This window comes from Vigna angularis, chromosome 11 (assembly GCF_016808095.1).
Source record: "Vigna angularis cultivar LongXiaoDou No.4 chromosome 11, ASM1680809v1, whole genome shotgun sequence".
Lineage (NCBI taxonomy): Eukaryota > Viridiplantae > Streptophyta > Magnoliopsida > Fabales > Fabaceae > Vigna > Vigna angularis.
In genome coordinates this window covers 1788735-1814568 of record NC_068980.1, presented here as the reverse complement: position 1 = coordinate 1814568, position 25834 = coordinate 1788735, and the positions used below count along the sequence as shown (strand labels likewise).

The 25834-nt window shown below is 33.1% G+C and overlaps 2 protein-coding genes across 8 annotated transcripts; one reads left to right on the top strand and one right to left on the bottom strand.

The window, feature by feature from the left end:
* Positions 1-1036: 1036 nt before the first annotated feature.
* Positions 1037-21903, top strand: LOC108334072 (MMS19 nucleotide excision repair protein homolog). Of its 7 annotated transcripts, none has more exons than XR_008246057.1 (22): positions 1037-1215; positions 1291-1353; positions 1496-1550; positions 1906-2003; positions 2521-2679; positions 3005-3064; positions 4595-4783; positions 5181-5234; positions 10256-10342; positions 10447-11158; positions 12267-12640; positions 12828-12901; positions 13097-13202; positions 13343-14202; positions 14477-14552; positions 14684-14795; positions 15192-15268; positions 15819-15899; positions 16144-16223; positions 16322-16377; positions 17815-18298; positions 21727-21903. XR_008246057.1 is itself a non-coding variant. In XM_017569694.2 (21 exons), the coding sequence occupies exons 1-20, from the start codon at positions 1141-1143 to the stop codon at positions 16353-16355; spliced, it is 3426 nt and encodes a 1141-aa protein (XP_017425183.1). In that variant the 5' UTR covers positions 1037-1140; the 3' UTR covers positions 16356-16377; positions 17815-18487. The 7 variants fall into 7 exon arrangements, 5 of the variants coding, with proteins under 5 accessions (XP_017425183.1, XP_017425184.1, XP_052726422.1 ...); XR_001832646.2 differs by lacking the exon at positions 21727-21903 and adding an exon at positions 18404-18487; XM_017569694.2 differs by lacking the exon at positions 21727-21903 and having other exon boundaries at positions 17815-18487.
* Positions 17866-20349, bottom strand: LOC108334073 (histidine-containing phosphotransfer protein 4). The gene is made up of 6 exons (XM_017569699.2): positions 19961-20349; positions 19708-19838; positions 19521-19589; positions 19315-19386; positions 19096-19168; positions 17866-19008 (listed from the first exon to the last, which is right to left on the bottom strand). Exons 1-6 carry the CDS (start codon positions 20162-20164, stop codon positions 18961-18963), a joined length of 597 nt encoding a protein of 198 aa, XP_017425188.1. The 5' UTR covers positions 20165-20349; the 3' UTR covers positions 17866-18960.
* Positions 21904-25834: the final 3931 nt, after the last annotated feature.

The window sequence follows — 25834 nt, the reverse complement described above, 5'->3', positions numbered from 1 at the left end:
AACATTGGTGAAAATAATCATAAAAATTATTAAAATATAATAACTTGATGTTGTTAATAAAAATAATTATCACTATGTTAATCCGGAAAATCTAACTCATATTGACTAGAAAAAATAATTCAACACAACGGTCTTTAATATAAAAAAACAATCCAAATAATGTAAATTAAAAACAAATTCTATTAATAATTATACAAAAACTAGTTGATATAAACTAAAAAGTAATTATCTCAATAAAAAGATAATTATTCAAACATAGTTAAAGAAAATTCCAACTTTGTTTAAAAAATAATCCAATCTACATTGTCAAGAAAATAAATTTAATCAATATTAACTAAAAAAACTCTGAACATCCACTGAAAATAACATTAATTAATAGAATAAAAAAATATGTTTGACATTAGGAAAAACATATTGTTAATGTCGACAAATAAAGTTCTATATAACTAACATTAGTTAGAAACTAACTTTAGCCCAATACTAACAGTAAAATAAAAGATGTCGAAAAAAAAAGACACGAATTTAAAATAACTCATAGTTAAAACATTTATTAAAAAGTATATTAAGATTATATCAATCTCCCGATTTTAATAAATCAAATAACACTTCAATCAAACTTGAATTGAAAAAGAAGGAATAAACAGGAATATGTGTAAATGATAAAATACCAAAGTAAATTGTGTTTATAAGAATTTAAATGATGCAAAAATATGTATACAAAATAAAGTAGTAAAATAAATCGGCATTATTGATTGTTATAAACATTATTTATAATAAACTTAAAATATTATTTATATGTTTATAATTATAAAAACTAATTTATTAACAATTTTAACACTAATACGATTTATCGGTTAAAATCTATTTTTTATTATAAAATTTCCTAAAAGAAAAAGAAAAAAGTATATACGTTCTATCCATAAAATTTTAAAGTATTTTATTTTGAAAAAAAAAAAGCAATGACAGAAAATTGTAACGGAAAAATAATACTTACCAGGCAAGTAATAAAAAAAAGAAAAGAAATGTAAAGCGAAGTTGTGCTGATGTACTCTGTAGTGAATCAAGCCGAAGCATCCATCTAAAACCCTACACCATACACTGTCTTGCAGTTGTGAATTCTAAAACCCTCAATTCTCTCTCATGGCGGAGACCACTCAATTGACTCGCCACATTGAGTCCTACGTCGACACTTCTTCTTCTTCTCCCTCTCTTCAGGTTCATCAGCTTCTCCCTTTTTCTATTTCATTCTCTCCTATTTCAACAATCCACTTAATCGCTTTTGCATTACAGGCTGCAAGCTTGAACGCTATTGCATCTCTCGTTAAAACCGATGTCTTACCTCTAGAAGCACTGGTACCTTTTGCATGGCTTTTTCTGTTGTTAATGTCTTTTTTTCGAGCTATGAAAATAACAGTAGAATTTTTCATGGGTTCATGCTTGCTTAATTTGTTTTTGGATGCTCTGTTTTGTTCCTCTGCTCTGATTCAAATTCTAGGTTAGAGAGATGGGATTGTATCTGACCACAACGGATAACGTTATTCGTGCAAGAGGTGCGTTTTTTATTTATTTATTAAAAGCTGACATATAGGATTGGTTATATATGACCATCTCTGTGAAAATCTGAATTAGGGAAGTGAACAATTTGTGTTGAATTAGATTTCAGAAGGAAACTAGTCTAGTTCCATTATGCAACCAAGGTTGCTTGGATTTAGTTCTCTCCTCCTTGATTATATGGTGCTGGAATTTTGTACAAATTAGAGCACACACATGTGTGCTCGTCTGGCACATTGATCGTGCTCTGTGCTTATGCCTTTTTATGAGTGAATCATGGGTCTAATTCTAATCCTATATCTTTATTTTGGACTATCTTATTATTGAATGTTTCTTGGACAAAATCTTCTTTAGGAATTCTCCTTCTAGCAGAAGTGATCACTCGTGTTGAATCAAAACCTCTTGACAGTGCAACTATACATAGCTTGGTTGGGTTCTTCAAGGACAGACTGGTCAGTATAAATATTTCTTTTGCTACACGACTTTTCCCAACTCTTGTTCTAGTTTGCATCTGTCAATCGCTTTTTTATCCCCTCTGTTCATTCCCGCAATTCCTTTTGCATTCATATTTTCATATCACGGGGTTTCAACTATAGTCCTAATCTTGATTGGATAGAGCTGATTTCATGTTGGAGATCATACACTTTAATTAGGTCTTCCTTGCAGATAATTTACCGAGGTTGTATTTCTTTGTTTCCCTTACTGCTTTTGAAAAAAAAAATATCAATACTGCTGCATTACATCAAGCTTGATAGTTTTCTCAATTGCCTCAAGTTTTGGCTTTTGATATTTTATGAAACTTATGTGCTTTTTGAGCCTTGTTTGATGAGCATTGCTAATTGAACATTATTTTTATTTTATTTTTTGCATTTTTGACTTTACAGATCTTTTGTAATTATTGATTTATGATCTCTCTAACCATATATAATTTTCTAATAACATGAATAATATAATATTATTTATAATCAGGCAGATTGGAGAGCAGTCCGTGGTGCACTTGTGGGTTGCTTGGCATTGATAAGGAGAAAAAGTGTTTTGGGGACTGTAACTAGTAGTGATGCTACAGCCATTTCTCAGTCTTTTTTCCAATACATGCAAGTTCAATCTTTAGGACAGTACGACAGGAAGGTAAATTATTTTTCTGGCCAGAAATCCTATAAATTTAAAGCTCCTGCTTTAGAAAGCAGAATTATAAAACATCAGCTAGGACATTAAATTTTATGTTGTGAAACAGAATTTCAGAAAAAGAACTCTGTTTAATAAAATAACAATTTGGAGTGATTATACGTCAGCTTCAGTTTTTGTTTACTAATCAATTAGCTGATTCTGCTTATTGTTTCTTTTATGCTAAGTATTTTTGTACTGAGTTCTTCTGCAATTCTCACATTTTTTACTGTGTATTAGCTACATTGCAAAGCATCTCACCTTTACATACCCTGTTTCAATACTGCAGCTATGTTTTGAACTGCTTGATTGCCTGCTAGAACATTACTCTGACGCGCTTACTACACTGGTAGTCCCAGCTTCCCTAAACTTCTTTATAAGAATGAGCAAAACTAAATGAAAATAACATTCTCTTTGGTGATATTTAATATTATTTTTAAGCTTCAAATGTATGTTAAGACTTAAGATATATGTTTTTGCATAATACAACCATTTTCCTTTTCTTATCCCATCAATTCCCCATATATACCAAATATAACCAGCGAGTTTCTCAGTTGTAGATTTAGCTGAAAATATTACTGTTGTGAAACAAATATAAGCTGGACAAGTCTATACTGAAGACAAGTTGATTAATGTTCTAGTGTCTCTATTTTATCACGTGAACACATTACCACACATCATCTAAGTTGTCTCTGCTTGGTAGAACATCTCATCTGTTATACAATAATAACTGTTTTTCATGATTGAATACCAAGTCATGTTTAAAAGAAATCTTGTAATGTGAATTAACTGTTACATGCAGTTTGTTTGGATCAGGTTATTAATAATTTATTTTCCTTCGATCATTTATCTTGAGAGAACTGAAAAAGGAAAGAATATTGGTAAAATCACTTTGTCCTCAAATGCGGGTACAGTATTTGAGAGCATGGTTGTCATTTCCGGATGGCGGAGCAAAGTAGTCAACCCCATAAGTAGGATTATGGACAGGGAGATGACTGCTATTATAATATTTTTTTCATAATTGAATAATTAATATCCAAGTATTGATAAGTTAAAAAAAAAAAACTCAATTCATACATCAATCATCATCTATAGTAAAACCTCACAGTACTTGAACATATGCAGAGTATAAAGTCAAGAAAATCAAATGCAAGGCCTAAATTTTAGAAAAAGAATTACTGAATGCAAAAAGAGTTAAAAAATAGTAAAACCAAAAGCAACCAGGGAACTAAAATAACAGTGGGAACTAGGGATGTAAAAAAATAACATTGGTTTTAAACAACCAGAAATCGAAAATCTAAAGAAGGAAAAGAAAAGAGAAGTAAAGAAACAAAGATAAAAGATTAAAAAAAGGAAAACCACACATGAACTCACTAATGAAGGTTGCCAGACAGAGCGTGTTGCTAGACACAGATGGTGTCCGGGGAGGATATAGACACAATGTTTGCCAAGAATGTCAAGTGTTTCACATTGTTGCTGGTTCACTTTGTTTGCTGCCGTGTAATATAAAAATTTAATTGAAAAGACCAAAATACCTGCAATACACTTCCAAACGTCCATAAAGGACTGTATTTTGGACTTTTTCAACTGTTTCTTATCTGCAATGGACCAATCACCTAGGACTCGCAGTTTGCACTACACGACTGACCTGCACCATGCACACTATAGGCATGATCTGAAAACAAAACGCTACCCAACAACTGCAATCTAGTGGCCAATGTCTTACCTTTTATAATACCAAAATTGCAATTTATCTAAACAAGATTTTACTCAATTATTTAAATATTTAATCAATTAATTGGCCACTGATACATTTTTTAGGATACAGATGGACACCTCTTTTGCGATCTCTAATACTAGTTGTTCTTGACTCTTGTAGGGAGATGGCCTTATATACGGAGTTTGTGAAGCCATAGATGCAGAAAAGGATCCAGAATGTTTAATGCTTGCTTTTCATATTGTTCAGTCTTTGGCACAATTATATCCCGACTCATCTGGTCTACTTGCAAGCTTTGCCAAAGACATTTTTGATATTTTAGAACCTTACTTTCCCATTCACTTTACACATGTAAGCTTAATCTTTCTTGTTTATTTATCTGTTGGACATCTTTTGTTTGACCATACTGATTGCTCATTTTCTGTACATAAGCATGTAGGATTGAGACACTAAGAATTTGGTTGGTGTGAGTGTATCATATGTAGACCTGTTTCAAACTTGTTTGGCTACGTCATATTATATTGATGTTGGGAGACTGTGACAAGATAGACAATTTCTGTGTAAATAACCATTTAGAAATGGACTGGGTTTCACTCATTCCCAAAAGCTAGCTCAACGGGGGGCAACTGCCTAGGTCTCATAAGTATTCTGATTATATCCTAGTTAATGTGAGACAACTTAACATGGAACATATTAACACGTGCTTTATCGCTTTGTAATTTATCTGTAATCTTTGTTTCTCTCGCAGCCAAGTAATGGAGATACTCATGTGCAAAGAGATGACCTGTCAAGGTCTCTAATGGTATGTGTAACTTCCATTCAGATTTGACTCATATTTACTTTTATTGGTTGCGTTTCATTACAATTAGTCATTTTAGTCTTTGATGTGAACCTCCAGATTTTTTGAATTTGTTACTACATGCTTCATTTTCCCTCCCATTTTCTTTGAATAAAAAATATTTTTCTCCAAAAAGTCTTGCCTTTATATCAGGACTAGCAGAAGAATCTTATTTTTTTCTTTTCTCTTTCTTTCTGAAGTTAGATGGCTGTTTCGCTAAGAAAACATCACAAGGCAAGGAGATAACCATCAAAAGTTACACGGCTTGTAGTTAAATGTATATTTTATTTTACCCTATGGAGGCAAATATTCAAGCGAAGTTTCTATATCTAGGTTTTCCCTCTATAGAGTTACATAGAAATCTGGGAAATTTCAAATATTAGTAACCATGAAATTCTCCATACTAAAAAGTACTTTTGTTAATGAATAATCATAAAGCTTGTTAAATATAGTGAAGAAGATTAGGAGAAATCTCCCTTATGTGTTTAGCATACACATAGGGTAGTTTATTTATAATGTAAGATAAGGGTTAAACCCTAAATACAGAATGGGCTAAGCCCAATTAACAGAAACACACAACTTAACATCTAACACTCCCCCTCAAGCTGGAGCATATAAATCATATGTTCCAAGCTTGTTACAAAGATAGTCAATTCTAGGTCCTCGTAAGGACTTGGTGAATATGTCTGCCAACTGGTTGCTTGAGTTAACGAACTCAGTCTTGATATCTCCGGATATGATTTTTTCTCTAATAAAATGACAATCAACTTCAATGTGCTTGGTTCTCTCATGGAAGACAGGGTTAGAGCTAATATGAAGAGCAGCTTGATTATCACATATAAGTGTCATGTGAGTGGCATCTCCAAATTTCAATTCATTAAGTAATTGTTTAAGCCACACAAGCTCGCAAGTAGCAGATGCCATAGCTCTATATTCTGCTTCTGCGCTGGACCTTGCCACAACACTTTGCTTCTTACTTTTCCAAGATATCAGGTTGCCACCAATAGAGACACAATATCCAGAAGTAGACCTCCTATCAGAAGGAGAACCAGCCCAATCAGCATCTGAATAGCAAACGATTTTTGTATCGTTGTTAGGGCCATATAGCAAGCCTTTTCCAGGTGATCTTTTAATATACTTCAGTATGCGAACAACTGCATCCCAATGGTCTTCACATGGGGAGTTTAGAAATTGACTCACCACACTAACTGCGAAGGAAATGTCAGGACGCGTAACAATAAGATAGTTTAATTTACCAACTAATCTTCTGTACTGTTCAGGATCTGAGAAAGGCTCCCCCTGATTTGGTAAGAGTTTGATGTTAGGGTCCATAGGTGTCTCAACAGATTTACAGTTCATTAACCCTGTTTCCTCCAAGATGTCTAACGCATACTTCCTCTGAGATATGACAATACCATCATTGGATTGTGCTACTTCAATACCCAAAAAGTACCGGAGTCTGCCAAGATCTTTGGTTTGAAAATGATGACAAAGGTGTTGTTTCATCTGAGAGATGCCGAGATAGTCACTTCCTGTCAGAACAATATCATCAACATACACTATTAAGTAAATACATCCAGCACTTGAGTGACGATAGAACACTGAATGATCCGCTTCACTGCGAGACATACCAAATTGTTGAACAACACAGCTGAATTTACCAAACCAGGCCCGAGGAGATTGTTTTAGGCCATATAAGGATTTGCGAAGACGACATACCAATCCAGATGACTCCCCCTGAGCAACAAAGCCAGGCGGTTGCTCCATATAAATTTCTTCATGCAAATCACCATTTAGGAAAGCATTTTTGACATCAAGTTGGTAAAGAGGCCATTGTCGAAGAGCGGCCATGGCAATGAATAGGCGAACAGAGGTCATTTTTGCCACTGGAGAAAAAGTATCACCATAATCCAAACCAAAAATCTGTGTGTAGCCTTTGGCAACCAGTCGAGCTTTCAGACGATCAATTGTGCCATCAGGGCCAACCTTGATAGCATACACCCACCTGCAACCAACAACAGACTTTCCAGATGGTAATTGGACAAGCTCCCAAGTTCCACTTTTCTGTAAAGCACTTAATTCATCCAGCATAGCTTGACGCCAGCCAGGATGACTTAAGGCATCACCCACAGATTTAGGAATTGACACAGAAGAAATGGATGAGAGACAAGTGTAAAAAGATGGAGATAATCTGTGGTAACTAAGAACAGTATAATGGGGGGAAGGGTTACGGGTAGAGCGTATACCTTTACGGAGGGCAATAGGCAAGTCAGACTCAGTTGCTGGAGCCGGAGGAGACACAAGAGGCGGCACTGGAAATGAGTCATGAGGGAGACAATTGCGGCGACTATAAACCTGAAGGGGTGGTGGTGAAGGACGATCCTGTGGTGAATGAGAGTCTAAAGAAGGAGACAAAATGAGTGGAGCATCACCAGGAGGATCACAGATAAGAGGAATATCAACAGTAAGAGGGAGAGGTACAAAACTAGAAGATAAATGTGTAAAGTAAAAAGAAGATTCATCAAAAGTAACATCAGCAGAGATAAAATGACGATTGAGGGAAGGGGAAAAACACTTATAGCCCTTTTGTGACCGTGGAAATCCTAAGAAGACACATTTGTGAGACCTAGGAGATAACTTATCAAGACCAGGACTAAAATCATGAACAAAACATGTAGACCCAAAAACTCTAAGAGGTAATGGATGTAGAGGGTCTTGAGGAAATAATATAGAATGAGGGATTTTGTTTGCTAGGACGGAAGATGGCATGCAGTTGATAAGATAACATGCCGTGAGAACAGCATCACCCCAAAAACGTGAGGGTACTTGACCATGAATGAGAAGGGTACGAGTTGTTTCAATAAGGTGTCTATTCTTGCGCTCAGCCACCCCATTTTGTTGAGGGGTATAAGCACATGAGGTTTGGTGAAGAATGCCATGAGAAGCCATAAAATGTTTAAACTGTTGAGAAAGGTATTCACGGCCATTATCACTACGTAAAGTGCGAATAGAAACCCCAAACTGAGTTTTTATTTCATTGAAAAAAGTTTGAAAAATAGAAAACAACTCAGAACGATTCTTCATGAGAAACAACCAAGTACATCTGGAATAGTCATCAATAAAGGTAACAAAATACTGAAATCCTAAAGTTGAATTAACACGACTAGGTCCCCAAATATCAGAATGAACCAATGAAAAGGAGGATGACGCTCGTTGTGAAACACTACGAGGAAAGGAACTACGAGTATGTTTACCTAACTGACAAGACTCACACGACAAACTTGATAATTTGGACAGACTCGAAACAAGTTGTTGCAGTTTGGCAAGACTGGGATGACCTAACTGAGCATGAAGAAGGGATGGTGACTCCATGATTACGCCAGCATGTGGAGAAGGGCTGAGATGATATAGGCCATGAGACTCACATCCTGTGCCAATCATGTGTTTCGAACTCCGGTCCTGCAACCAAACAGAATCTTTGGTAAATGAAATAACACAATTAAGGGAACGAGTTAGACGACTTACAGACAATAAGTTAAAAGGAGACCCGGGGACATAAAGTACATTATCAATGGATATGGACGGAAAAATATGAACAGTACCAATACCATGAGATGAGACTCGAGACCCATCAACCATCGTTACCGAGGGTAAATTAACCGGACATGACAAGGAAGAAAACAAGGACTTGTTACCAGTGATATGATCGGTGGCACCTGAGTCAAGGACCCAAGATCCGAGAGAGTGAGTCAGACCGACAAAAGGAGTACCTGTGCGTGTAACAGAAGCAGATGTAGTGGAACTAGAGTGCTGACGGTCCTCGTACCATCTGAGAAATTGCTGAAAGAGTAAAGGGGTTATTTATGGTATTTGATGAAATAGGATGGTCTGCAGACGGTGATCGGGGAGGTGGATAAGAATTAGCCATTGCTATAGGTCGAAGAGGACGTCCATGAAGTGCATAACATGTATCAATTTTGTGGCCTAGCTTGCCACAGTGGTCACATTTTGGACGTCCGTTACCGGGTTGGCGAGACCGACTCCGATCATCAAGTTGGGCAGCCATGGAGAGGGAGAAACCCTAAAAATTCAAAATGCTCCGATTGAGGCAACGACCACAGATCCAGAAAGAGGGCGAGGAGGCGATCACGGCGGTGCTGATCAGCGGCGGAAAGCTCCGGCGACGCGCCGACACGCGCGGCGGCAGCGGCGACTCTTGCGGCGGCGCGTGAGAGGTCCGTTCGCCGCGATCTTCGTACGACGGTGGTCGCCCGGCCGAGACGCTTCCGATGGTGTGGTCACCGGTCGATTCTGGAACTCCGGTGACGGCGGCGGTGGCAACTGCGACAACAGCGGCAGTGATGGGTGCCGGAGACCGTGGAGTTGACTGGAACTATTCCTGTGCTCTGATACCATGTTAAATATAGTGAAGAAGATTAGGAGAAATCTCCCTTATGTGTTTAGCATACACATAGGGTAGTTTATTTATAATGTAAGATAAGGGTTAAACCCTAAATACAGAATGGGCTAAGCCCAATTAACAGAAACACACAACTTAACATCTAACAAAGCTGATAGTTAGTTTTTAAGGCATATAACACCTTATACTTGTCAACTGGTTTTAGCATTAGACACAATGCATTTTTTGCTTGTGTTTTATATTAGACTGTGAGGTGGCATATATTAGAGAGCCATGCTTGGTAGAATAACTTGATCTCTTATTGTCCTGTTTAGGAATATCCTTTGTATTCCTGTTCTGTTTCTGGTATGTAATAAAATAAACAAAATACGAAGTTGCTTGCAAGCATGCACACACCACGATATGCACATAAGGATAGAATTTGAGCTTATTGTTGTCCTTAAACGAAGGAGCATCTATGTTATTACTCAGATGCAACTGAAATCTGTCACAGTATTGTATATTTTGCATATAGATACTGGTGAATATATTTTATAATATAAGTAATTATTTTACTTTTCTGCAGTCTGCATTCTCTTCTACACCTCTCTTTGAGCCATTTGTCATTCCTCTGCTTCTTGAGAAACTTTCTTCTTCACTTCATTCAGCAAAGGTTGGTATTAATAGATTACCCTTTTGTCTTTGATGTTAAATATCCATGTAATCACCTTAAAAAAAAATTATCTATTTTTTCTGTGCGTTTTTTTTCCCTTTCAGATTGATTCCTTAAAGTATCTTAGAGTGTGCTCTTCCAAGTATGGGGCAGAGAGAATTGCAAAATATGCTAAGTCTATTTGGTTTTCAATAAAAGATACCCTATCTACATATTTGGGGGAGCCAAATTTTTCATTAAATATGGCACCTGTAGATAGTATTGGCTTCCCAGAGAATGAATTTGTGATGGAAGCTCTGTTCCTCCTTCAGCAGCTTATTGTTCAAAATAGCAGTTTGTTAACTAGCATAATAATTGATGATGAGGATGTCAACATTATTTTCAACACCATTGCCTCTTATGAGATATATGATGCTATTCCTGTTCAAGAAAATAAGAAGTTGCATGCTATTGGTCGAATTCTGTATATTGCTTCCAAGTCTACCGTTACCTCTTGCAATGCTGTGTATGGAGGTCTCTCCAGAATGATTGATAAGTTAGGAGTTTCTGTTAGTAATACTGATAGCTCTCCAAATGGTGATATTTTCCCCTCTCAGAGAGTCAAGTTTGGATTCCTTTATCTCTGCATTGAACTACTGGCAGGATTCAGGGAGTTAATCGTTGGGTCTGATGAACCAGCATTGCAGTATGCTATTGAGCACGCAACATGTTGTACTTGGCTTCATGATTTTTCATCTTCATTATTTAACGCCTTTGGATCAGTCTTGGTAGCAAGTGCGGACAGATGCCCCCTTGATCCAGATATATACATTGGAGGTGTGTGCTCTTTTTATTTGAGTAAAACATTTTTAAATGCTCAGCCTTTTCTCCAGAATTTTAATCATATTTTGTTGTTTGGTATCCTCCTATGTAGATTATCTATGAGAATGTATCTTGAACAAAACAAACTTATGGGTTAAATGTGTTTGATCCCTATAAAACAAGTGAATCTGGTTTTAGTCCCAAAATCCTTTTTTCTTTATTCTTCATCCTTCTAAAATTTGAAATCATTATTAGTGGTATAAAGTTTTCTTCACTCTGAAGCTTGATTTAGTTGTATTCATTTTAGAGCAGATAAATTTTGTTTACTTCATATGGCTTCAAAAGAAATTCCGGAGCCATTCTGTTGACATGACACTACATTCATTGGGTTTCAATTGACACAATCATGATCTTTATTGATAATAAATCTGCCATTCATCTTGTTTCTAACCCCTCCTGCTGTGAGAGGTTCAAAGATATGGATATTGATGGTCACTTTATTCTTGAACATGTTGAAAAACAATTCTTCACTTTCATTGATGTCAGAATCAATCATTAAATAGTTGATATATTCACAAAAGGCCTTCCTATCCTACCTTTGATTTTTCGTTGGCAAGTTGGGAATCATAAACATCTATTCTCCAACTTGCATTAGATATGATATATAATCAGTTTTTTTTATTTCCTATACTGTTCAATTTATTAGTACATTGCTATTATATATATATATATATATATATATATATATATATATATATATATACTTCGCTCTTCTCTGTAAACAATATATTTGATTCAATGATTACTCTTACATCTTTCTTTAATAATCAGAATCTAAGTAATTAATTTTCATGCCAGATTCCTATTATTTGGTTTTGGTGCATAAAGTGAGATAGCTGGTTCAGGAGGGAATTGCTAAACTAGAACCATCCTGTTTTCATTTTGTTAATTAGTTCAAATAATTTGTCACAATTCAGATCAAAATTCAGATAATTCAAGTGTGACATGCATGACAGAAATAAAGCTATTTACTTTACTGGCATTTGCTATATTTTATTTCCTGATGCACACTTATTAAGCTCACATTACTGATTTCATTTTGTTTCTTGGTACTTATTTACAGTGAAGGGGTTGCAGACCCTTGCTATGTTTCATTCAGAGGTTTTTTCATTACAAAAATCAATATTTGAGAATATTTTGAAGAAGTTTATGTCAATTATCATTGAAGATTTCAACAAAAAACTATTATGGGAAGCTGCATTGAAAGCCCTGTGTCATATTGGCTCCTTTGTTCAAGAGTTTCATGAGTCCGAAAAGGCCATGAGCTATGGGAGTTTAGTCGTAGAAAAAATTGTGGAATTTCTGTTTCTTGATGATATTGTGGTGCCCTTTTCAGTCAAAGTGGAAGTATTATCTAATATAGGCATGACTGGAATGAAAAATATGGTAACATGTCTTCAAGGGATGAAGAAAGCGGTATTTTCCAATCTATCAAAGGTTTGTGTGGCCTATCTAACTTCAATACTCTATGTTCATCTTTGATAGAAGGTTATTTCTCTTTTAGAATGCCCTCAGGTTTATTGTCATTGGGTATTTACACATTTTTACTTACCTTTTATCCTTGTAATATTGTGGGTTTACTTTCTTGGATGTGATGTAAATTTTATGACATTTTTTCAACTAGGTCCATACAAATTCAAGGTCTTCTGAAGTTGTTGTTGAGCTTCTGGAATGCTATGCTTGCAAATTGCTCCCATGGTATTAAACTCTTCAGGACTTTTATTCACTTTGCGGTGACTATTTAAATTGTCTTCTTAAAGATATGAAACCTGATATATCTATTTTGTCTTATCAATTTTTCCAATAAAAGCTATTCTCTGTTCTGGGAGATGGGAGGATTTGCACCGGACTAAAATTACTATTAATCTGATACTTTTAATTGAATGTGGGCAGGATCCATGAAAATGGAGGTTCAGAGGACTTTGCAGTGCAATTTGCTATGGACATCTGGAGTCAAGCAGGAAATTGCACGGTTTTCAGTACCTCATTTGAGGAAAAGGTTTATATAGCTGTGGCCCACATCTATTTTTTAATTATTTTATGGTTGTAGTTAAAATCGTGTGCCTTTTGTTATATGCAGCCAACTAAATAAACTATCCAAAAAGTAGTAATGATGATTTTTTCGATTTTGTATTTCAGGGTCTCCTTGATGCATTAATAAAAACCATGAAACTTTCTGTAGGGAGTTGTTCTGTGGAGAGCCAAAATCTTATAATTCAAAACGCTTACAGTATACTATCATCACGCACTAACTTTCAGCTTAAAGAGTTGGAAAGTTTACCACTATCTCCTGGAAAATACAACATTTCCCTTACTGATGAAGGGATAATCTCATTATTTGCATCCGTGGTTATTGCAGTTTGCCCCAAAACACTCATTCCAAATATGAGAGTACTTGTGCCTCTATTTATAGTAACACTTCTCAGGGGTATTGTCCCAGTTGCACAGGCATTGGGTTCCATACTTAACAAATTAGTTTCAACATCCAGCAGTGCAGAGAACTCCAGTGATATTACCCTGGAAGAAGCTCTGGATGCTATATTCAATACAAAGTTATGGTTTTCTAGTATTGATATGTTGCAGAGATGTAATGGAACAAGTAATGGGAAAGAAATAGTTCTTAGTGATATATGCCTGGGTTTTGCAAATGATAAATTGCTTCAAATCAATGCCATTTGTGGTCTCTCCTGGATAGGAAAAGGTTTACTTTTACGTGGTCATGAAGGGATTAAAGACATCACTATCACATTTCTTGAGTGCTTAATACCAGGCACAAAGAGTGCCTTGCCTTTGGTGATGAAATCTGAAGATCAGATTCAGGATCCTTTAGTGATGAAATCTGCTGCTGATGCTTTTCATGTTCTAATGAGTGATTCTGAAGTTTGTTTGAACAAAAAATTTCATGCCACAATAAGGCCTCTGTATAAGCAGCGATTTTTCTCTTCTATGATGCCTATCCTTCTGCAGTTGATTGCAAAAGCTTACTCCTCATCGTCACGGTATGTATTCTCACACATACAAACACACTCGATGAAAATTATTTTTCCTCCCATTATGACGAGAAACCAAAAGACTCCTGAAGATCATATCACATCGACAAGTTCTAGCGGCTTATTTTTAATTTTTTTGCCTTATTGATTAAAATTCTGTACAAGGTCCCCCATACATAAATAAATGCATCATTGCAAACATTCCAAATAGATGTTTTGACCGGGACTTCTGCTTTGTACCATTTCCCTTCACTACCTAAAGTGTAGCTTTTTGTAATCTCAGATCATTTTTATACCGAGCTTTGGCACATGTCTTGTCTGATACTCCAATGGTTGCTGTACTGAATGATGCTAAAAAGGTTAGTTTGAGGAATTTTAACTCGCTACATATGTCAGATTCCAATTATTCTTTTCTTTTTCTGTCAAAACCTTGTGCTGTATATTCTTGACCAAACTACTTTTCCTGCATACACACTGGCAAATTTTGCAGCTTGTACCTGTTCTACTGGATTGTTTGTCCATGTTGACAGAAGATATCCAAGATAAAGATTTGCTGTATGGTCTGTTGCTAGTCTTATCTGGGATATTGACTGAGAAAAATGGTAATTATCATGCTTATTGGAATTTTTTAATGTTGTTTCATCTATACATTTAGGGTTATCTGTCATACTGTGATTCAATTTATTTTCCTTTTTAGTTTTTTATGATTCCTTTGTGGAAAGAAATTGGTTCAATATAAGGATTAGTTAAGTTAATATTTTAACAATTGACCTTGACCATTGGTCATTATATACTAGATGCTAGATTATGGTGTAATATCCCATATTTTCACTTTTTTTCTATACCTTAGCTTATTTTAACAAAGAAAAAATTGCCATGCAGCCGCATGCTATTCATTCTTGTGTTGGGTATGAAGGCAGTGATCATTATGTAAGTTTTGGCAAGTATGAATGACCTGTAAATATGCTGTCTTATGTAAATTATGTTCATGCGAACAGGAAAAGAAGCTGTCATTGAGAATGCGCACATTATCATCAATTGTCTGATTAAGCTTCTGGACTACCCTCATAAGATGGTATGTGGTTTTCTCTGTACGAGTTATTTATTAGTGCAATTTGATGACTCAATTTGTGTTATGAAGTAACTTTATTGCATGTTAGACTCACCGGTGTTCTTTTGGGGACTACACTCGGACCCTCCTCCTTGTTGCTCTTCATACGACCTGCCAGTTTTTTTATATTTTCGTCGACAAAAATGTACTTCAGGAAATTAGTTTCCTTCCACTGTGTATTGTAAGTAAAATGGACATGTCACAATGTCGTTGAAGAGTAAAAAGAGGGAGCGATTGCAAATATCAACCCCCTTTTCGTAGCTTTTTTATATTACTGTTATTTTGTGAACTCTTGACCCTACTTATTTTTTGGGTTTTGGCCCCATCCAAAGACAAGGTGCTTCAGTAAAGTTTAATTTCTGGTGTACTAATTTATTATTCCGCAAAGGTTATACTCAAAAATGCTGGCTAGACCCTTTAGACCGCTTTCATCACTTTTGTTTCCATCTTTTTGTCTTAGACCTATCAAAATCCACAGTAATGGCAATTGTTGATTTCTCCTCACCTTGTGCAGCTTGTTCGAGAGACAGCTATTCAATGTCTTGTTGCCTTGTCTGAGCTACCCCATGGCAGAATCTATCCTATGAGGACACAGGTTTGTCATGCTTATAGCTTTGAAGCTTTTGACAAATATGTTTATTGAACTTCCTATCAGGATTTAAATAGAATCATCTTGTACTTATTGACATTCCAAGCCGTGTTTGAATGTTTGAATCAACTTGTTCACAGTTATTGTGCGTGGCTCATTGCCTGCGTGGTCTTGACCTCTTTTTTTATATAACCTGGGTGTTAAATCTCTTTTCGTGGTTCTTTAACCTATTTCATATTAATTACATTAGGTTCTACGAGCAATATCTAAGTCTCTTGATGATACAAAGAGAGTTGTTCGCCATGAAGCTGTCAAATGTCGGCAAACATGGTGGGTACCTGAATTTTTTAGAAATATGTACAATTTCTATGGTCCTTAAACTGTTATACTCGCTTATTTTGACTTATCCTCCTTTGACCTTTTGATAGGGCGTCAATGTCATCTAGGACCCTTCATTTCTGAAGTTCAAAACCAACATCCCAAGGTAGTGGAAATGCTTTTGAACTTTGTATTCTAATTTATAGAGGTTCTTTTCAATAGGAAAATCTGAGACTCTTTTAAGTGGTGTAAAATAACATGTAAATATTAGTGAGGTTTTGTTGCATCAATGATTTCCTGGTGACACGCTGACATGAACATTTTTCAGTTTGAATGATAGGAAGGGGAACAGTAACATGTGAAGATAAATATACCATCCTTTGCACTTGTATCCGTGGAAGTCATTTGCGACGATACATTTTTCTATAGGATAGAAAAAGGATAAAATAGATTGAGGTGTCTCACAAGTAAAAATCAATGTGATCTTCTTGATATAAATTTCTCAATAAATTTATTAGAGAAGAAAAGAAAATTGATAGATTTCCTTCATGTTAAAATTTGTTTTTACACATTTAAAACAAATTTGTAGAGAATTGAATGAAGGTCCCTGTATATTAGAGCAGTGCAAAGAAATATTGAAATTTTAAAAGCAATTATACTGAACTATATTTCATAAGTGTTTTTTCCCCTAAAAAATAATCACGTAATGCTCGAGCAGAGATTTTACCCATAAAATACTTAATGTTTGGGAGGAAAAAATGTTGAGGGTTGGATCAAATGTTGGTCCGCTAAAATACTTAGGTAAATCTCAATCTATCTTTGGACATATTGACTGGTAAGTACATGCATCACTTTAAAAATTAAATTTGAATTACACCTAACATATAAATAACCTCTTATAAATATGAAAAATGAATAGATGTAAACATGCATGATTTATATCAGCACCCACCCAACTAATACGCATGTAAATAGGCACAAACTTTTGTTCCTAACATATGTTCAAAACTTAATCTCTAATGTGTTCTATAAAAGACCTGAATTGCGATAAGTTAACGTAACATAATGTGTATATATTTAATATTTCAGCATTTTTGTATATTATACCTTCTATTCTTGTAATCAACTTCACAAATCTATATAGTTAATACTTTACTATTTTTGTATATACACCTTGCATTCTTCTAATCAACTTCACACATACGATTAGATGTTTAAGTTCAAATTCCTTCGACTTCGACCAACATGTTTAGTCACTACTAGAAATTTATGATTTAGTTGCTACGAAAAAAAAATCATGAAAATGTCATGCAAAATTTACCAAGGATTTACTTATTATATGATTTTTCTTTACTAATTTTGATCTACAGAAAATTTCACCAACATTTTAAATTTTGGCAGAAAACTATTACAAAAACCACAAATTTCTTGGAAATCTTTACTTAATTTATTTTCGTCGGAATTTGATACAAAAGTTATTAAAATTTTATTTATTTTACAATTTTTTTCATACAAAATTTAAATTCGCAGAAAGTCTATAATTTTTCTTAGATTTTTTTTATAAATTTATATTTGGAGAAAATTAACATTTGAAATTTAGCAGGATATTTTTTCCAAACTTTCTTATAGAATTTTCGAAATTATTCGCCATCTCAGTGACCTCTTCGCCGCATGCTTCGTGTACCCTGGCCAACGCGGTCGAGCCGGTCCTCGACTCTTCGCGCAATTTCGTCCTCAAGATCGATCACGGTCACCGAAAGCACACCTTCATCGAGCTAGGGTTCGATTAGAGGAACGAGGCCTTCGACTTCAACCTCGCGCTCACTGATCACGAGAAGTAGGGTCTGCCGCGAGCACGTGAAGGAATTTGACGACTCTGCCGCCGCCGAAGAGTATCAGATTGACATTCATCCTGCCGTCAACGCTTTCATCCACCGGCAGTGACGACGTAGACTGTTCCTCCACCGCCTTTACCTCCTTCATTCAGAACGGAATCAGCCTTGGCAACGCCGTGGAGCAAATTCTGCTCGACGACAAGCATCCCAAACCCAATAACGGTGCTCCTACCTTCGGCTTCGATTCTTATGGTAACTAACCATTCCTCTCTGCTCCACTCTTCTTCTAGTTTAGGTTAGAGTTTTATTAACTGATTTCGGTGCGAAGTTTGTATACTATTCGTTCCTCTGATTTAGGCGGTAACAACTCGAAGGGACGGGATAGAAAGAATCTTCTTGAATAGACGCGATTCGTCATTTATGCATGCTGAAATTTGTCATTTATGCAAGTTGAAATTTGTTAGTAATTGAATGATTGAATATGGTGATATGCCGAACAAATTTTGTGTTTTTGGTAGTGTTTTCTCTCTCCCATAGCTGTGTTTGCTTCGGCCAGGGTTGTGGACCTACTATTTTTCAATTTTCTCAGATGTTACACACTTAGACCCTCTAAAAGAAAAAAAATAAACAGAACTTGACGATTGAGCCCAAATAAGAGACAGAGAGTGAGAGAGAATTGTAATGCTATTACTTACAGATTTAGAAGTAAAACAGTGTTCTTCTGTATTAGTGGAACTAACTATAGAACTTTAGAAAAAAGATTCCTTTTCTTAACATTTGGAAACATATGCATAGTACCCCAAAACGGGTGATATTGCCTTTCCTAAAGTGGTGAATATGCATTTTTCTTAGTTACAAAATTCACCAATTACATTTTACCTCATGAAAAGCACATCTTTCTAATTGCAAGCTCTTTACTTGGGCCGAAATGCTGTCTCTTTGGGCCCAGCTTGCCTTGCCATCTGCACAAACAAAACGAAGCATTTAGTCTACCACACTCCCAAACTCAACAAACATGAACACAAATTCCACACTATATCCTCACTCACCTGAAAATATGTTTCAAGCTTCTTTCTCAGTATTGCATATTCTTTCTTCATTTGTTGGAAGCTCCTCCTGCATCTGCATGTTCATTCACAACAACACAAGTATCACTATTTAGGACACACTGTGAAGGGCATTCAATAAAAATGATAGTTATGATTCATTCTCTGAGAAAAAGAATGTGTGATTATTGCTGAATGAAGATAAAGATAAAGTTGAATTACCCTTCTCCATTTCTTGTCCTGCAATATTCCCTAAACAGAGTGCATTCCGCTTTCACCTTTTTAGCTCCGATGCTGGAATGCAACACATAGCAAAAGAAAACTCATCAAATCATTGTTGTGTCATATCATATGAAATAAAGCAACACAGTAGAGTGCTACGTGCCTTCTGCTATAATAATTAACCAAACCCAACTCATTTTGTTTACCTTGAGCTGCTTCCTTTAAACTGGTGCATAATTGTGTCCAGCTTGTTGAAATCCAGAGGGTTCCTTTCCCTGTCATGAATGACACCAACATATTTTGATAATATAAATAAAACAGAAGCAGAGAACATGCAGAAACATATAAAATCTGTAAGACTCAAAGTATGACGAGGTTGGTTAAGTAAGTTACAGTGTGTGGTCCAAGTTTGAGATAAGCCTAGAAGAATCACGGTAGTAAAGAGTAACAATTTCCTCAACAAAGTTAGGATTAGCATCGTCCTGCAATTCTTCCAGTTGGATAAACTGCTCATCCAAATATCCCTGCAATCATTGGATCCTCATTCAACTATTCAAATCAATCCTTTCTTTGTAATTAACGTGTAAGCCAGCACAGAATAACATATATATGTTTGGTTAACATTGGAAAACATGAACATACATACCTGATCGAAGAGGGAGTGTTTGATAACAGCTACCTGCCTGTGGGAATGGATTTTGTCCATAATCAGAAAATGTGAGAGGAAAAACAAAAACGAAGTTTGTATTGTAGTTAAAAGTGCAAAGGAAATGGTGCAGTGTGGTGTGGTATGGCATGGTGTGGAGGGGTTTATATAGCCCCTCAATTCAACACTAACACAGACACGCATGTTCTCTGTGGTGGGATGGATCGTTAATTTGAATCCACTTTAGATATAAACAACACATCACATGCATCTTCTCATATGCTAACATTCTCATTCATCACCAACTTTGGTCAATTATAACTAATGGTTTTTTTAGGGAAATTTATTGGAAAAAAATAACACCACTCAGTCTAATTCTATTACAAAATTCAATTCTGAATCTTAATTTCATGTTGAGTAAAGATGAAAAGGTTCATTATTATATACGAAGGAAAATTCAATCTTTCACAGGTAATTCTTTTTCCAAAGATCAAACAACAATATTTAACAAATTGTCTTGGTAAAATAATGAGTTTGATATGTGTATTATCTATATACAACTTTTGATTGATTAGTTAATAAAAAATCGTGATTCTTGAATTAATTATTATGGCAATTTATAAATTGATTATGTATGGTTGCTTTTAATTAAATAATACTGTAAAACTGTTTTTACCTTCGGATGCAATCTACAAAGAATACTGATAATTAAGAGAGTTTTATCTGCTAGTATTTCGTTGTAATAAATATGCAGAAATTTCACTCAAACAATTTTGGCACATATTCAGACAGAAGAAAAAGATAATACAAAACTGTTTTATATTGTCAGTGCCTTTTTCTTCTCCTCATGGGAGAAACGTAAAAAATTTATTTATATAATAAATTTTATTATTAATCTTCAGTCACAAGCATTGTGTGATAAGAAATTATAAAGTAAGTACTTAATTATGTTATTTAATCAAAGGCATCCTAAATATCCCACCAAAGTAATTTAATAGAAGACAGGTTTAATAATTTAATCAGCACCAGTAGTACTTGTACGGAACACTGCATGGCATCATTTTGAGATTTGTTTATACATAATAGAACATCCCCAAGATTAATTTGACAAGAGTGTTCCAATCCTTTTATTAATTTATTTAACCAAACACATCAGCATTTGGGATGCAAAAATAATGCATCAATATTTTTTAAGTTAGTTATGTTGATATCAAACTATAAGACATTTTTTTATACGGCTATGAACAACATTAAGTCTTATATTATTAATAACTTATACAAAATAACTGCGAAAGTATCGAATTATATAGCTAAAAGAATTTATATCTTTATACTTTATAAACTACGTTGCATTTTATTGTATATCAATGAAGTATTGAATTATTTTAAATTAATATAAGATTTTATAAATTCAACTTACACAAATAAGGGGCTTTTAATTCAATAATAAATTTTGAGATCAACTTATCTAATAAGAAGCTATATTAGATGTTGTGAAATAGATTAACTTACAATAGTTATTGTTGGTAATTATTTTATTGGGAGATAAACTTAGGATGATTAATTATCACCTCTGATCTATAACTTTTTTTTCTTATATATTTCTCAGTTTTAATTCATACTTAAATTTATAATAATTATATAATTATATATTGATGAGATAATAAGATTGTAAATTATTCGAGTCTCTACCTTTAACAGGTATATATATAATATTAATTTTGATAATTGCAATATGATTTATGATGTATATTTATAATTGTTAGATGTTAAAGTTGATAAGTATGATACTGAAGAATCGAGTATGATATGATGAGCACCGAAATGCAAATTGTTGGAGAATGTGATAAAGAAAGGTTATGGAAGGAAGATGAAGATGAAGATGCATTGACATATTCCTTTGTATGCTCTTCGGATGAAAAAAAAAGAAAAGAAGAAATTCTTTCCCTTACTTGATTGAAGCAACACAAAATTTAATTAAATCCAAACAAATTCCTAAAACAATATTATTGGGCATCGCATGAGAGACAGAATTTATCCTCCCAAAACATTGATTTTCCCCATAAAGCGTATAAATTTCCACCAATACAAAATCTCTTCTTTAGTCTTCATTTTCTTATATTTATTTCTACATAGCATTACATATATTAAGGAGTACGGTTTCTAGCAAACATGAAGAATTTACTAGCTAGCTAGCAAGAAAAGATGGAGAATGTTCATGATTCCATTCCATGAATAGACTTTTTCTAATATTTAACTTGAAAATTTATTTATTTTGTATATCGATTTTTTTTAAGTGCACATGAGAAATATTGAAGAAGATAAAAAACCTTATTAAGAAGATGAGAAGCATTAAAAAAGATAAAATAAAAGTTATGAAGAAGATGAAAAACATTAAGAAGAAGATGAAAAAAGTTTAAGAAGATGAAAAACGTTACCAAGAACATGAGAAACATAAATATAAAAAATGTTATGAAGAAGATGATAAATATAAAAAACTGTTACGAAGAAGTTGAAAACGTTGAAGAAAATGAAAAACATTATAATTAGAAATAAGATTAATTTAAAATATATAAATAAACGTAAATATTAGTCATTTTGTGAAATTAAATTAGATTTAAAGTTTAATTTTTAATATTTTGTATACAGATTTGAACTTTTAAATTAAATGATGAATTATAAAATTCATACTAAACAAAAGTTAATATTGTGTAATTATGTTTAAGTTTAAAATTCAGTTATTAACATCTTTTATACTTGTTTGATTTGAATTCTTAAACCAAAATTAATACTAAATAAATAAGCTAAGCGTTATTTACTTTGTGTGAAATTAAGTTAACTTTATAGTTCAGTTCTTAGCATTTTTCATACCTGATTTGAACACTTAAACTAAGTAATAATAGATTATGAAATTTATACTAAACAAATAAGCTAAGGTGGTTTATTTTTTTTTTAAGCAAGATCGTTTTACTTTAATTATATAAATAAATATTTATTTCCTACATTACCATGCTAAAATATTATTTATCTCGCATAAGTGTAAAATTTTCTTTGTACGTCTTAGATTTAGTTAATAATATATGAAAGATTATATTCACGTGCAAATCTAACGATTCCGTATTTAAATTAAATATATCATAGTGTACGTATTCCAATATTATGTGTTTGAAAGAACATTTTCTTTTTTCTAATTCATCACAGAATCATTACTATTTGTATGATCTTTTTTCAAATTCTCACAGAATGTTAGGTGTTGTTATGACGTGATAAAATATTGAAACAAAAAGAACTATAAATTGTCAAACATTACTTCTTATTTTTTATCTTCTATTATTTTCATATGTGCATATATATAAAATATATTATGTATTTATTATGAAATAAACTCTCTTGCTTGAGACAATTTTTTTTATTAATTATTAGAATAGTATATGAAATTTGTTTGAAATTATTATGAATTTTTTACTAAAAAAATTTAAGGGTCTTATTAAACTTTATAATAAAATGTTATTTTTACTTTAACTAGGTTTAACTTTTTCACATTATTTTTTTACATTCACATTATTTTTTTACATGTTTTGTTTTAATGATGAGATATGACTTATATTTTAACCTCTAGTTACATTTTATTTTTCTTACAACATAAAGTTAATTTAATTATTTAATTGAATATTCTTTTTAATCTTAAGATCTACATTTTTGTACAACGCTATCATAATTTTAGGACTCTCATCCTTCAATAAAAATTCCTTATAAAACTTATATTTTTAATTTAAAACATCAATCGAGACCTGTGCATTGAAGGTGATCTAATTAAAATACTAAGAAAAAGAGAGTTTTATTCATCAACTTTGCTATATTTTAATTTATAATGAAAATCAGAAGTGTATATATTAACAATTGGTTTAATATTTTCACAACTCACGATTTTATTTCTTTAATATTTTTAGTTAAAATTTTCCTTTATAAGAGTAAATATCATAACATATTTCTTGTGTGTTTATTACTTATATGTTTTTGAACCCTTCTCTCTTTATTTTTATTGTACAATTTATTATACAAAATATAGTATAGTTTCTTTTAGTAATATTTTAAATTATTCACTCATACAACAATAGTTTCTCCTTTAAGCTGCTATTTCACATTTAATTGGAATTTTCTAAACCAAATAGTATAATTTGCTATCACTGTAGCTAACATGTGCTTTGTTTTATTAAGAAATTAAACAATCAAATTTGTTTGTTGAATTACGTGACATAAATATAGACATTTAGTCTATCAATGTTCAAAATTAATAATTTCAATCCAACTATGTAAATTAAGACATTAATCATTAAAACATTTATATTGACTGTGCTGTGATCAAATGTGTTAAGTGAAAAGTCAATATAGATATTATCCAACATAATTAAATTTTGTCTAAGATAAATAATGTTGTAAGATGATTGAATAGATTAACCATTAAAAATGAAATATTCAAACTAGTTTTTGAAACTTTTATTTCAATGAAAGACTAAAACAATTGAGTACATAACATTTATAAATGACTTTTTAGATTAAAGACTAAAAAATATATTATTTATTTGTTATATTCCAAATTTCAAAGCAAGAACATGTTATGAAATGAACCAATCTTAAATTTGCCAACTTTTTTGCACTCTTTGTTTAAATATACCTTGTAAGTGTTCTACACCATAGAGAAAAAGGAAAAATAATGGTTGAGTTCTAAGTTTTAAGCTGATAATAAAAAAAATACTTTAACATATACAAATTTTTTACATTCGATATATTTTTTTTAAATATAAAATTTTTCTTTTTTTATAATTGTTTTATCTTTATACTAGGTATGAAATAAACGTAAAAGTGTGTAATCCTAATGTAATAAGAAACACCACTTGAACTGAATGCAAAATTATAAAATCTTTATACTCTCTTTTTGAATAATTAACATTCTTTATTAAAAAGTATTTTTTGATACACCTTAATTTTTAACATTCATTTGATACTATACTTCTCTACTTTTTATTCTCTTTTTTTGAAAAAAATACAAAAAAATTTATATTTTTATGATCATTTTATCTTCTACTCTATGTCAAACTGAATGCAAAAATGTATCATAGTATCATTACTCTTATTTATTACAAACGGAATCAATAAGAAAAACTTATATTGTACAACATAACAAGGAAAAATTTCAATGATTGACAAGAGTTTTACAAGAATTTTGCATTGCATCTCAGTGTCCTAGTCATTTCCTTCTCTGCAATTTCAGCAAAGCAAAATGTTTTAATGGAAAAAAAAAGTGTTGAAGAAGATATTCCTTTTCCATTCTCTCTTTATTCCTAATTCTTTTCACAGTGCAGTGAAAGGACAAGGGCGATTTGGTCTATGCCATAGCTTATAGAAAAAATTACACAGACAATTTCTGTCACTTCTTGATAATATAGACGATACTCTTGTCTTTTAAATGTTTATAATAATCCCCTTCAGTCCTTAATGTGTTTTTTAGGTGACACAAGTTAACGTAACACATTTCATAGAATTAAAAACAGTTTCTATAAAGGTTAAAAGGACAAAAGAATGTATGCAATCTGAAAAAATCAGAAAGAATATGAGAGTAATTTATTTACTCCTTTCTTTGTGTTGTATGTATGTGGTCACATCTGGTTCTTTGTAAAGGGCCAAAAAGTCGAATGTTTTAGGTGGGTGGAAAAAGGATTAGAATCTGCTGTCTCTCAGCAGATTGTTTTTGTTTTATTTCTTCTTTTCTTTCTCTTATCACTGTCTCCTATGTTGATAAGAATCTCACCATGGACTATCATCAACCTCTGCATGTGAAAACTGATAGCCTAATGGATCCATCAGCAAAACTAT

Bases quoted from the DNA above. Each gene is read 5' to 3' on its own strand.
- LOC108334072 (XM_017569694.2), top strand. From the start codon at position 1,141: ATGGCGGAGACCACTCAATTGACTCGCCACATTGAGTCCTACGTCGAC. The intron at 12,641-12,827 runs GTTTGTGTGGCC...TTTTTCAACTAG, and splicing joins TATTTTCCAATCTATCAAAG to GTCCATACAAATTCAAGGTC. The intron at 13,203-13,342 runs GTTTATATAGCT...TTTGTATTTCAG, and splicing joins GTACCTCATTTGAGGAAAAG to GGTCTCCTTGATGCATTAAT.
- LOC108334073 (XM_017569699.2), bottom strand. From the start codon at position 20,164: ATGCGTGTCTGTGTTAGTGTTGAATTGAGGGGCTATATAAACCCCTCC. The intron at 19,387-19,520 runs GTAAACAAAATG...GTTGCATTCCAG, and splicing joins TTTAAAGGAAGCAGCTCAAG to CATCGGAGCTAAAAAGGTGA. The intron at 19,169-19,314 runs GTAATTCAACTT...ATGAACATGCAG, and splicing joins AGGACAAGAAATGGAGAAGG to ATGCAGGAGGAGCTTCCAAC.